The sequence below is a fragment of the Notolepis coatsorum genome (genome assembly GCF_963971535.1).
Source record: "Notolepis coatsorum genome assembly, chromosome: 11".
Classification (NCBI taxonomy): Eukaryota; Metazoa; Chordata; class Actinopteri; order Aulopiformes; family Paralepididae; genus Notolepis; species Notolepis coatsorum.
The window spans coordinates 41934321-41948910 of record NC_140175.1 but is presented as its reverse complement, the minus strand read 5'-3'; the positions used below and the strand labels follow the sequence as shown (position 1 = coordinate 41948910).

Below are 14590 nucleotides of genomic sequence, written 5' to 3'. Positions count from 1 at the left end.
TTAATGTTTTACACAACGTCAGATGAATCAATCTTACTTCATCTATTCAAAACAACTACAGGCATTGGGGGAATGTTTGTTCAGAAATTAGGTGCCATTCAATTCTTGCTTTCACTGACAGGTCAACAAAACAAGTGGTGTGGGATGAAGTATATCATTAACGTATGCGTAGTAAAAGTATGTAATTGGAGTCAGTCTACACAAAGGACATGTGATACACCATCGCCGTTTAATATTGCAAGACGAGGCTCCCATATTTCCATATGCATTCATGTGTTTGTTGGTCACATGGAACCCTGGCCTGCGTGTAAAGAGATTCAACACGCTCCACGACAGAGGACCCCGACAGCCCATACGGTTTTCTGGAACGCATAATGATGCCAGTTTTTCTTGGAGCAGAAAAACAGCTGTTGATTCAGTGACTTTCAAACTGGGGGAGGTTCAAGCAACAGCATAGTCAGAATCACACTCAACGCAGAGGAAGCTGTTTCTCCAGCCCTTGTGTAGGATACTACGTTACATTATCTCCAGCCTTAATGCTACTGTGTCTGCTGTAGACATACCTCAGGAAGGAGCTGTCTAGTGAGTAGAAGGAGTCAGAGCTATTACAGACACTCTTTACATTCAGGGCTAATAATTCCCAGGGCAGCAAAGTTCCCTTAGGCAAAACAACATTCTCGCAATCCCTGACCTATTTGCTAAGCAGAGTAGAAGACACCAAACAGAAAGAACCAAAAATTTGCTGCCTTTACAATCTACATTCACATGCATGATTATACAAGAATACGTCCTTGTGGAGCAATTGTTCCCTTTGGAAACACAATATCACTATGATTGAAAAGGGGGGACCCTGATGTAAACAAGACAAACGTCTTTCTCTGGTCTGCATCCCCTTAACAATTGTGTGTATTGAGCCGTACTGTATTGTACCCATTCTGCTATCTATTAAATAAAGTTTTCATTCATTCATCAATATCAAAGTCAATATCCAAAAAGGTTTAGCTCGCTCGCTTTGAGGTGGATTTTGGATATGTCGATAAAGGGTTTATGTGCTAAATACATTAGGTGATGGAAAAGCATTTGTCCAATAAATAATTATGTAGAGGATACTGACAGACTGCTCAGCTGTTTGGTCAGGCTGTCTGTACAGTAAATGATCTCCATCACAAAATGTTCTGTCCTCATCTTGCTTGCTTATATGAGCTGACATGAAAGAACCTGCACAATAGTAGTAAATTCTATTTCAAGCTTAGTTTTTGCAATGCATGTCTTTTCTGGCGTTTTATATTTTTCTTTCAGCATTTCAAAAGTTTGCTTTAAATTAGCTTTACAACTGGATGGAAACACAGCAGTTTCATTCCTCACACCTCTGTTCAATAAAAAAGCATGGAGCAGGACTCAAAATGAAGGCTCATTTCTTTTCTTTGTTGACAAAGTTGATGCTTTAGGTCCACCTATTTTATAAACCTATGCATTTAATAAAACGTTTTTTTTATTCCATCAATATTGTGTTGTCAGAACAGTATTATGTTTGTAGGTGAAGTATTTACCTACCTTGTTGTTAAGTTAAGAGCGATGCACTGCTCTGTTGTATGTTAGAGCGATGCTCTGTTGTTGTGAGCGATGCACTGCTCTGTTGTTCTATAAGGTAATTTAGAACTGTACTTTGTAAAGAAACTCAAAGTGTTAAGAGCAATGCACTGCTCTGTTGTATGTTAGAGCGATGCTCTGTTGTATGTTTTATCACACTTTTTACTGTCCGTTCTATTTTTATTATTTTTAGCCTATTTTAAACTGAATCAAACCACACTTTTACTAATCTAATCTATTCTATTTTATTATTTGTATTACTGAAAAACTGTGATTTACCTTACCTTGCTACCTCTCTACCTTTTTGTATTACATTTTTTATGCTCGCTTATGCCTGTATTTTTTACTGTTGTGAAGCACTTTGAACTGCAATTTCTGTATGAAAAGGCCTATACAAATAAAGTTATTATTATTATTATTATTATTATTATTATTATTATTATTATTATTATTATTATTATTATTATTATTATTATTATTATTATTATTATTATTATTATTATTATTATTTATTATTATTATTATTATTATTATTATTATTATTATTATTATTATTATTATTATTATTGTTTAACAACCAAGAAATGCCAAAAAGAGTTGTATTTATTGTAGTTGAAATGTTTTTTTTAGCAAACATTTTTATTGTGTATAATTTAAAAGTACCACTTTTGCTATCACTTTTGGTAGGATTTAGTTTTGGGAAAAATTATGAGTGCTGCTGGCTAATGGTCAGACAATTATTGTAGCTTTAAAACTAAGTGTTAAAGCTCAACACTAACTGCTAGATCCACAAAGAATGGATTGCACGGAGCAAGTTGCACCCTTACTTAAAATTCATTATGAATTGAAAATTGGGGACCCTGATGTAAACAAGACGAAAGTCTTTCTCTGGTCTGCATCCCCTTAACAATTGTGTGTATTGAGCCGTACTGTATTGTACCCATTCTGCAATCTGTTAATAAAATGTTCATTTTATTTGATCGGGCCAATACAATGTGGTCGTCTGATGACGAAAAAAAAGAGAAAGTAATAATACAATGTGCAGCTCTGCTTCAATCAAAACATAATACTGCCGATTCAATTTCATTGCCATTCAATGTCACAGCTTGGTGAGCAAAAATCACAGAGACCTGCAGAGCACATGAAACGAGCAGTTCTCTTCTAACCGTGCACCCAACCAAGAGACATGCCAGACACACATGAAGGACCAAAGGCGGTTTTAGTATCGCTTTTAAGTGATGGCAATCTGCATCTTTCCTCTGGTCTCACACTCACACACAAATCTTCCTACAAATACTAGCAACACCTCAATTCTGGACAGCATACTGCAAAGGCTGTGATGGGAAAGCATTGTAACTAGTTTTATTTGTAGTTTATTATTTTGTCCCTTTATTTCTAAAAGCACCAGAATTTGCTATAGAATGTTAAGTCACCATTTAGGAATATACATTGATTGGCTAAATATAGCCCTTGTTTAAAGGGGACATGCATTGCTATTCCTTGCACTATTTGGGCAACTTTACACAATTCCTGAGAGTCTATGGAACACATCAGAAAGATTTTTTTCCAAAAAATGCATTGTTTTATATTTTTGATCAAGTACTCAAAAGCATCATTTTTCAACCTCAGGATTTCAGGCTATTTTTGGATGGGCTCCGCCCATAAGCGCTTTGAGTGAGAGTCACCCACAGTCTGCGACTGGCAGACAGAGAGAGAGAGAGAGAGAGAGAGAGAGAGGGACACGGAGCATAAAGTTATCTCTCCACTGCTTCCCCTGTGCGGTCCAGGTTGTGTGTGTAAATGCGTGTGTGTTTGTGTTTCACACACTCCTGTGCCGCGGTCCCTCTCTCTCTCTGTCTCTACCAGGGAGAAGCCCCGCGCGTCAGGTTGTGTGTAAAATGCGTGTGTGTTTGTGTTTCCCCCTGCGCGCCGTCAGGTTGTGTGTAAAATGCGTGTGTTTGTTTCCCCGACAGAAGCTCCTCTCTCTCCCTCTATCTCTCTCGCTTGCTCGTTCTCTCTCTGCCTCGCTCTGTTTGAGGAAGTGAAGATATTTCCACTCGCTCTGCTGTCGCTGTCAACCATAGAGTTTTAGTTATGCAAATCAGTGCTATATTTTTCACGTCAGCAAAACTGTCAAATCAGAACAGCTTAGTTGAGTGAGGGAAGATCTCGTGAATTCGAGACTAGACTGATGAGTCAATATGGTAATTAGAGACACAGACCCATTGATACTAACCCCTATTGCTATAATACAATGCTAAATACTGGAAAAAGCCATTTATAAATAATGCATGTCCCCTTTAACACTTTCAGTGCCGGCTATGTGTCTAATATGGCCGTCGCTTATCAATGACCTGTTTGCAGTCAACATTGTCGAAACGGATTATTTGTTTTAATCGGTTCATTTCCGTTTTATATCATTTTGAAAAACGCTTGTTTCTTGAAACTTCCAGAAGATTTCAGAAGATTCTGTGATAATCGCTCTTTAGTGGAATACACAAAACACGTTGTCATTTTTCTGCCTATTTATGAATTGTTTTCAAGTAAACGCTAGATTACAAGTCTAGCGTCTGGTCTACAAGATACACTACGCGACCAAGGTACCCATGTACATGTCAAAATACTTCCCAAAGGTCAGTGAATACCACGATCACAACACCAGAGGGAGCTCCACAAATCATGTAAAACCCAGATTCGGCTCAAACAAGGGACTAAACACGTTTCGCAATTATGCCACATCAATGTGGAACGCCCTACCTAAAGCTGTAAAGGAATGTGAATCACTACCCACTTTCAAAAACACTCAAAAAACACCTACGTGAGACTGCAATTCGAAACTGGCCCCTACAAATGTCCTAACCTAGTTGTACAGCAAATGACCAAGTAAGGCTTTGTCAGTATTCCAATGTACAGTGTAAAATGTGTGTGTGTCCCCTACCCAACCCCCCCCCCCCCCCCCCACCTCCAATGTACAGCCCTCACCCACCCACCCAACCCCACCCCACCCACCCAACCTCCTCCAATGTACAGTTTCTACGCCAAATGTATATACACTCTTTTTCTGGACACTTTTGTATCACAAACAGTACTGTATTTGCAAATCTGATATGTCATAAATGTATAGATGTAGCAGTACTGTCTATCTGTATGTCATGTATGTCATATATGTTATGATGAATTGAAAATGGGGGACCCTGATGTAAACAAGACGAAAGTCTTTCTCTGGTCTGCATCCCCTTAACAATTGTATGTATTGAGCTGTACTGTACTGTACCCATTCTGCAATCTGTTAATAAACTTTTCAATCAATCAATCAATCAATTATCGATAGTATGTGTACTTATGCACGCTATAGAAGAGGGCTGAAAAATCGATTCTCTTATTTCCTGATTGCACACACACACACGCACACATATGGCACACGCTGATATATAGGTGAAAATAGCTCCGATTATCCCAATACTGGTAAAATAGATTCCTTACCTCAGATCAGATGTTCTCCAAAAAGAGTATTCAAATTCCTGATCGCCATTCCAAATATCGATCGCGTTTATTGATCCAACGCTGGGTACTGGAAATATATATTCCACGTTGTTCTGAGGGACCACAATGAGTCCGATCGGCTCGGGTTACTTGCCTGAGAAGTAAAATGTGGATTTAGGATTTTTCTCTTCTCATCCATTTTCATTGAGTCCATTCCAATGCGTGCATTACCATCCGGGAGACGATAGGGGGCGGTATTTTCCCTATTCGAGTTCAGACAGATCCCCACTGGTAACGTGAGGCTAGATTGATGAAATATGAATGGAAATCGCAAAAAAAAAAAAGCATATCTCGTCGGCTGGCACTCAACGGTTGGCATGAAATAACTAATTATGCCGTGGCTGGCACTCAAAGTGTTAACCCTTTAATCGCCAATGACGTGTTTAGACGTCATTCCTCGCCATGCGTAATCTGCCAATGACGTCGTACAGCGTCTTTGAGATCAATATTTCAAAAATCTGTCATGGCAATCATATTGCACCCACGGAGACTTGACGGGTGCTGTAGAGCTCCTCTCAACTCTCCAACGGTGCAAGACCGCCATCTGGTGGCCGATCGGCGAGGTGCCAAAACCGGAAGTGAGCGGCCGGAAGTGGTGCTCACTAGGGATGCCCCGATCCATCGGCCACCGATCGTTATCGGCCGATAATCAGTATAAATATGCGATCAGTGATAATGCTTTATTTTCGCCGATCGTCAAAGCCGATCTAGTTCCGTCTCAGACACCGGGTGGTGCGGCGTCTGCTCATCCCTCCAGCCCCTCCCGCACGCATGTAAACACGGGTCTTCTAGTCTAGTGAGACGGGACACGGGAGGACGGCGTCTCCCTGAGCTAACGTTAGCTTAGCTACCGTTACAAAATGACCCAGTCAACTATTCACTTTTAGTTTAATACATGATGAGGCATTGTCTAACCGAACGGTATCTAGCCGGCCAGCTACCGATAGCTCCTGACATCAACAAACGCTCCATCAAGTCTAGTAGATGTGTATGATACCTGTTAGCTGTTAGCTGTTAGCTCACGTTAGCGCAAGTTAGTTCACTGTTCAAAACGAAATGTCCCATTGAACTAAATAATTCACTGAGGCGTTGTATTAACGTTATATATCAAATATATATATTAAAAATAAAAATATTAAAAAAATTATATAAAATAAAATTTTATTTCTTTTAATCAAAAACGATCTGTATCGGATCGGTATCGGCCGATATGGCTCACGACGATCGGTGATCGGTATCGGTGGCAAAAAACGTGATCGGGGCATCCCTAGTGCTCACCCATATTTCGTCCGGCCACTCGCTATCGCTCTCGGGACTCCAGCTTGATACACTGGATAGCGATCCGTTGCCAATAACTCGATAAACAACATGATTTGGACGTATATAGTATTATACAACCTGGAACTGGACCAACTAGATCAACATCCCATAATAGCGAACTTTCTGCTCCACGCTGATCGCCCAACGCTACCCCCCCCCCCCCCCCCCCCGGTCGCCAGCAGATGATGAAGCATGACGTTTAGGACCTTGTACAATTGAAATTTTTTATCCGACGTCAATCGGTATCAAACTACATTTGATGATCTAATATATGTATTTATGCCTATAACTCACGTTCTGCAGAATGCTGCAGAAAACGATAAAAACATATTTATACTTTAGACCGTATTTTAGTATGAATATGTGAATGAAAAAGTAGAACGTTGCTACATCCTAAACGATAGATACTTGACGTTGAATGGGCCATAGTAATGTCAATTTAGCAATACAATTTAAAAAGTTATAGCCCTGCAAAGAAGGGGAACATCTCCATAGACTTACAGTGGTGGCAGAGAGGTGATTAAGATCAGAATAATCCCTGGCAGATAAAGGGTTAATATAGGCAGCCAAGCACATATTGCATTCAACCTTATTTGGACAAGTTGGATATGCTTTTGGACAGGTCAAAAATCTATCTGAAGGAAGGAATAGAAACTGATGCAAAGCTGTAAATAGACTACCAACAGTACTTCACTGAGTATTTAAACACAGCAACAAGACACTGGTGTTACAGTCTATTTCTGCTTTACCTCAAGCATAGATGGAGTGGAACTAATATGGCATAGAAGCACATTTCAACATGTTTACATTCTACATTCTTTGTCTGCTTAAACGTTACATAACACACCCCTATGCTACCATTCCTCAAAGTCAAGTTAAAGGCCATGGGTTGGTCATGGGTTCAGCAGTGATACTTGTGCTTACATAAGAGCGTGTACGGTCTGGGACACACCATCTTGATTTACACTCGCTGGTCATGCTCAACTCTCCATTACCCTGCCTTTCTCCTTAATCATTTGCCAACCATAGCCAAGGCAGGCATCCAAGAAGTCCAAATGCTCTTATCCGATAGGCCAGGCTTGGGAACTCGGTGAATAAATTGTACACACACTGAGGATGGGTGGCCTCACAAGATGTATTACTGCAGAATCTCAGCAAATTACGTTTTTTTTGACAACATCCTGACTCCCTTGTAAATGTTGAGTTCCACTGAATCATCCCACCAAGCTCAAACTCATTTAGCAGTGAAGAATTCTTTTTTTTTTATCAACTTTTTCTCCCATTTTCTATATTTTCTCCCATCCCAATTTCGTATCATCCAATTCAACCCTCCCCTGTCACGGACGCTGTTTCTTGCCTCCCACAAGCCGGCTGCTATGTGGACTAAGTCATACATAGCACAAGTCCCCTCCGGTACTTGAGGTAACAGCAGTCGCATCTTTTCACCTGCGCAGCTCGATCTCTCAGTGGCGAGGAGTAACGCGTGGGAGGCTCACGCAGCCCCCGACACTTCCTGATTCTACTGCGCAGGCACACCAACCGACCTGTCCACAACGCCCGATCCCCACCCAACAGTTTCCCACCCCCTAATACGGCCAATGTGTATTAGTACGGACGACCAGCTAAACTGAAAGCAAATGTGGAGCGCTGGGCTCGAACTGACGAGCCCAGCGTCTCCAGCATTTCGTGGCGAGTGCCTTGCCCACTACACCACATAGCCGCCCAGCAGTGAAGAATTCTAAAGATCAAACCACTATTCACTTACTATTGAACTTTTTAAATTACAAATGTTTTAGAGAGGCAACACAATAGCTTTGAGTCTTGAAAGGGTTTGAGAATCTGTATTATGATTTTGAGTCTGTGAGGGTCTCTGAAGGGTGAGGGTTGGACAAACGATTAGTTGATTATTCCCACTTTACCTCGACATTCTGTGCAACAGGGTTGATTGATTGAATTGATTGAAAAGTTTATTAACAGATTGCAGAATGGGTACAGTACAGTACAGCTCAATACATACAATTGTTAAGGGGATGCAGACCAGAGAAAGACTTTCGTCTTGTTTACATCAGGGTCCCCCATTTTCAATTCATCATAACATATATGACATACATGACATACAGATACAGTACTGCTACATCTATACATTTATGACATATCAGATTTGCAAATACAGTACTGTTTGTGATACAAAAGTGTCCAGAAAAAGAGTGTATATACATTTGACGTAGAAACTGTACATTGGAGGAGGTTGGGTGGGTGGGGTGGGGTTGGGTGGGTGGGTGGGGGCTGTACATTGGAAGTGGGGGGGGGGGTTGGGTAGGACACACACACATTTTACACTGTACATTGGAATACTGACAAAGCCTTACTTGGTCATTTACTGTACAACTAGGTTAGGACATTTGTAGGGGCCAGTTTCGAATTGCTGTCTCACGTAGGTGTTTTTTGAGAGTGTTTTTGAAAGTGGGTAGTGATTCACATTCCTTTACAGCTTTGGGTAGGGCGTTCCACATTGATGTGGCATAATTGCGAAACGTGTTTAGTCCCTTGTTTGAGCCAAATCTGGGTTTAACATGATTTGTGGAGCTCCCTCTGGTGTTGTGATCGTGGTATTCACTGACCTTTGGGAAGTATTTTGACATGTACATGGGTACCTTGGTCGCGTAGTGTATCTTGTAGACCAGGCCCATTGCAAGTTGCTGTACTCTGTCGTCTACTCTAAGCCATCCTAGGTTGTCGAAGTGGGCAGGGGTGAGGTGGGTTCTAGGAGTCAGGTCAAGCAGTAGTCTGACTAGCTTGTTTTGAGATGTTTGTAATTTGTTTTTTAGTGCCTTTGAGGTGCTTTGGTACCATGAGGTGCAAGCATAGTCATAGTACCCTTGAATGAGTGCTCCTGCTAGAGTCTTCAGGGTATTCTTGTTTACCAGAGAGGAGATCCGGTACAAGAATAGAGTTCGTTGGTTGACTTTTTTTATTACATTGGATGCCATTTTGTCACAGGAAAGATTAGCCTCTAGGATGGAACCCAGGTAGGTAATTCCATCTTTCCTTGTGACAATATTGTCACCCACTGTAACCGAGAAGCCGTCGGTCTTGCTGAGTCTGTTATTTGAACCGAAGAGAATGGACTCTGTTTTGCCCATGTGTAATGATAGTTTGTTGTCGGCGAGCCATATGCAGATTTTGCCTAGTTCCGAGCTGAGGGCTTTTTCAACCTGTAACTTGTTCTTGTCAGAGACCAGCAGGGCTGAGTCGTCCGCAAACAGGAACAAGTTGCAGTCACAAGCTGACGACATGTCATTTGCATAAATTAGGAATAGTAGCGGTCCTAGTATGCTTCCTTGTGGAACACCGCAGCTCACTGTGAGGGGGGGGGATAGGGTACCGTTTACCTCCACCATCTGTTCCCTCCCCTCCAGGTAGGATTGTATCCAGCTCACTGATAAACTATCAAAACCAATTGCTTTTAGCTTGTCAATCAGAATGGTGTGATTGACAGTGTCGAAGGCCTTTTGTAGGTCCAGCAGGACAAAGATGAGAGGGACTATTCATTATTTAAAATACTATTTATTAGCTTCTAAAGCATACAGTATGCAGCTTTGGCGTTTTCCAAAAATAACGTACAAGAGAGATGCTGGATAAAGTATTTCAAGCCGTTGTTCGATATTTGGCTTCAAATTGAGGCTAACCCATTTCTAAGGCTGTTGATCTGATAATGTGCACTCAATGAAAGTGCATTTGTTACCAGTTTGTAAGGGTGCCAGAGGTTGCCAACAGCCAAGCACTTAAAAAGATAGTCATCTATCAATATATTTTTTGTATAGAATAGAAGAGAAATGGCAGGCATAGACTCAAAGTATAACTTAACCTTGTGCAAACAATGGGAGACTGTATTAAAGGTATAATCTGTAATGCCATCAAACAGACCTCGAGGCAAAAGTACTCCTTGTGATATTGCATTTTGTTTACATGTTTTGTTTGTCTGATGTGTAGGTTCAGCAGTGATACTGCCAAGAGAGGTCTGGAAATATTCACAGTATAATAAGTTACTATATAGCTAGACTATGGTATATTATATAATAATACAGTGCCTTTTGTAAAATATTCAGCCACTTTCACTTTCCATAATTAAGTATGACTTCCCTCATGTTATCAGTCCTCCTAATCTACTCCACAATGCAAAGCAAAACATCCTCTCTTGCAGCAAGGTTAATATATTGGAAGCTAAGTCACCAATAAGCCAATGAGAGATGAGGGTACAGCACATGCTCATATTGCACTGCATGTGTGATACCCCACTTTCTTCAAAGGATATGATGCATTATGTCGGTAGTGACATGTCCTCCATTTACCCTCCTTGTTTTGCTGTTAGCAAACATTTAATGCAAACATTTTTAACCAAATTGTTGCTGCTATGTCAGCTACCAAATGTTACAGGTAAACAGGTATTTGATTAACAATAGGTAGCGTTAACAGCAATATTTGATCATGGAAATTAGCTCTAATCTTAGGTCTCTAAGGCTAGCTAATAGATTTGTTAAGATGTTTGCATCATCACAGACCCATAATGGTGTGACTAACAGAGAAACAACAGTGAGTAAGTGGTGAGATGACAAGCACAATGTGGAGGCGGAGCGGTGAGGGTATTTTTTGGTCCTGGAGACCATCATTGTGCCTACCATTTGGCCATATCCAAAGCCAAGGGGTGCTACTGCCAAACGCTAGCCAATGCAATAATTTGATGCAAGAGTGAGGTATGTGTTCACTTTATTAGACAGAAGGGGGGCTGGGGAATTGTTTCATTATTTATGTCCACCGAGAAGAGACTTGGCAAGAGATATTCATTTCCCTGGGTAGTGGAGCTTATGGTCAACGGGTCTGTATTGTGGTTTGGTAGCGCAGGACTAAGCTTGAGCAACACCATGTATGACTAAGGGAGGAGATTAACCAGCAGGAGATGCGACTTTCTATTGGATCAACAGCCAAATGAGCACAAATTGCTGGTGCTGACAATGCTGTTATTAGACAACATAATTTCCTTCTCTGAAATTGATTAACTCTTACAGCTCATTATACTGAAGACCAGATAGCCCTCTGCAGAAGTATATTATACAGTTTTGGTTACCACTTGGAAACAGAAGAACTACATGGCGGCCATGTTAGCCACATGGTTTGCTCTGGACCGCAGTAGCTGCTGGAATATGTGGCTACTGTAACAGAGCCTCCTGTTCTTTTGTGTTCTGATGTTTCACTCTACCCCATCTCCAATGACAAAACTCAACTAGCACTAATTAATAAAGAGGTAGAAAGTTATTGTCCTTCAGGTTGTAAGTCATACAGAATATCAGGTTAATGCAGTTGAAAACAATTGCTCTTGGTCGGCTTCGGGGGTCAGATTGTTAGTTGAACGTGGTGGACCAAAATAGAGTCTTGTGTTACCTGGTCTAATAGAGATCTGCTGGACCACGACCTCCATCCCATTTCACCCATGGAATGCTCTCATTACTTCATGTTGATTTTCTAAACACCTATGTACAATTGTTGTCAGATGATCTTACCTTCAGAAGCTCTCTGGGGAAGTCTTGACCTCCGTTTAGCCCATCAAGGTTACAGATGAATTCCTGGCACGTCATCTTCTTCCCGATATTCTGCAAGGTGTTGGAAACATTTATTAGTGTGATTATGTGAGAGACATCGTCATGCCACCAGCTCCCCTGATCCAAGGGCCTGGTCAACCTTGTCAACACTGGTCTGGCTCACTGGATTGACAGGCAAGATGGGGACTTCACCACAGCTATATTCGTCTGCAGTAAGCAGAGCATTACTTGTTCTTGCTGAGCATCTAAATAAGATAAGATAAGATATTCCTTTATTGATCCCCTTGGGGAAATTCAGGCATCATAGCAGCATGGGGGGGGGGGGGGGGGGTACAGGTAGTAAGAACAAGCAGTGTAAACAATATAATATATAAATATTGTGGCAGATATCATCCCCCTTCCCATGGCTATGTGGAGGAAGGGAGATACTACTGCCACGGGCAGAGGAGAATTAATTAGGGAGTTGATTAGGACTGATGGAACACACCTGTGCACCACGTGATCACCCATATCCCACACACACACACACAGACACCCATAGTTTAAAGCCCGAGGAGACAGAGAAAGGTTGAGTGGAGGTGAGGAAGGAGCAGAGAGCAGAGAGAGAGAGTGTTATACAGAGTTTGTGAGGTGAGAGGTAGTTGAAAGGAGAGGTGAAAGCGAGAAGGTGTTTGTGGTACTGGACCCTGGACTGGCTGAGATACACCCTTGTGAAACTGACCCTGGACCGGACGACAAGAGTATTGAACATTCCCTTTTTGTACGAGAGCCTGATACGTGTTTTGACCCTGGACTGTTATACTACTCTATTGCCCATCGGACTTTGTGCTACTAATCAATAAATATCTTTTATTTATTGAAATTGTGTTTGTGTGCAAATTGGATTTGTTTGTTTTGGACCGTGTATAGATATGTGGATACTACAGTAGGGGTGTAACGGTACATGTTGTATTCGTCCCGCGAATTAACGGTACGGAGGTCACGGTTCGGTACGTGCAGCCATACGAAGAATACGTCTGAATCAGTCCGTTCTGATCCACACTCCCAATCCAGAAGGTGGCGATAAAGCACCTAAACGCTATTTGCCAACCGTCAACATGAACAGCAGAAGAAGACGACACACCATAACAAGATGCCTTCACGTTATAATAGAGGAACCCGACTTCAAACATTTATTAAAAGTGCTCGAGCCTCGCTACACTGTCGCATCCCGTGCGCACATAAGCCATTCCGTGGTCCCAGCCCTTTACAGGCGCACACAAGCAGTGATTGAGCACGAGCTGTCCACTGCACACGCCATTGCACTAACAACTGAGGGATGGACCTCCCGTGCTACTGAAAGCTATCTCGCAGTGACCGCCCACTTCATTAACTGTGAGTGGTAAATTAAAAACCCAGGCTAGATGATATGGAAAGAGATGATAATAAGTGAAGTTAGATGATAATAAGTGAGGCTACTGTAGATTATATGGAAATAGATGATAATAAGTGAAGCTAGATGATAAGTGTTAGGGGTGAGGGGGAAATCGATACGTAGTAGTATCGCGATACTTTGCGTGCCGATACTGTATCGATACAGGGACGCCAAGTATCGATATTTAATTATTTATTGAAAAAAAAGATTTTTTTTTATTTAATTTTTTTTGTATAAGGAAGTTGCATTGTTCATTTCAATACCTGTAATAGTACAGTAGTCCACACACATGTGCATTCAGTTAAGTTGGAATATGACTGTAATACAAACAGTTGTTTGTCAGGTACATGCAACACAGATTACAGTGTTTACATCTGTCTGCTTGAGAAAATACCATGTTCTGCAATAAAAATTATTGAAGTGAGATGAACAGACTGAACTTTATTTTATTAGATAAAACATGTTGACAGTTTTACTTTGCAGTTGAAAAAAGGTAATAAATCGCAATATATCGCAATACTCAGCATATCGCAATATATTTAGTATTGCAATACTATCGTATCGTGACTCAAGTATCATGATAGTATCGTATCGTGAGGCCTCTGGTGATTCCCACCCATAATAAGTGTGGCTAGATGATATGGAAATAGTTGATCATAAGTTAGGCTAGATGATGATAAGTGAGGCTTGATGATATTTTATTCTACTTATTTTGTACTTTTATAACATAAGATATGCTTTTCAGTTCTGTAGCTGATTGTGACCAATTGCTTTAAAAAAAATTATCAGCCGGCCCTGCATAGAAATATGACCTATGCAAGAGTGTATGTTCACTGTTGTGTTTACTGCTTTATGCACTACAGGCCCAGGCTGTACCAGCTATCTCAGGGGGGACTATATGACACTAGGTGGAACTAGACACTACGGTCTGTTCAAAATAAATGAAAAGAAACCTAGCGTTATGCGTTTGGGACTTTTATTGCTTTTTTCCTGTTGTACCGAACTCGTATCGAATCGTGACCCCAAAACCAAGGTACGTACCGAACCATGGCTTCTGTGTACCGTTACACCCCTAGTGGATACTGTATATTCCTCATCTGAAACTCAAGACATGTTGCGTTCCGAA

At 41.2% G+C, this 14590-nt stretch overlaps 1 protein-coding gene across 7 annotated transcripts in view; it reads right to left on the bottom strand.

Moving 5' to 3' along the window:
* The window catches only part of psd3l (pleckstrin and Sec7 domain containing 3, like), a 305351-nt gene that overhangs the window by 103795 nt on the left and 186966 nt on the right, over positions 1 to 14590 (bottom strand). For all 7 annotated transcript variants that reach the window (XM_084325309.1, XM_084325306.1, XM_084325307.1 and 4 more), the window contains one exon: positions 12012 to 12101. In XM_084325309.1, the coding sequence (XP_084181435.1) occupies positions 12012 to 12101 (90 nt within the window). The remainder of the gene's footprint in view (positions 1 to 12011; positions 12102 to 14590) is intronic.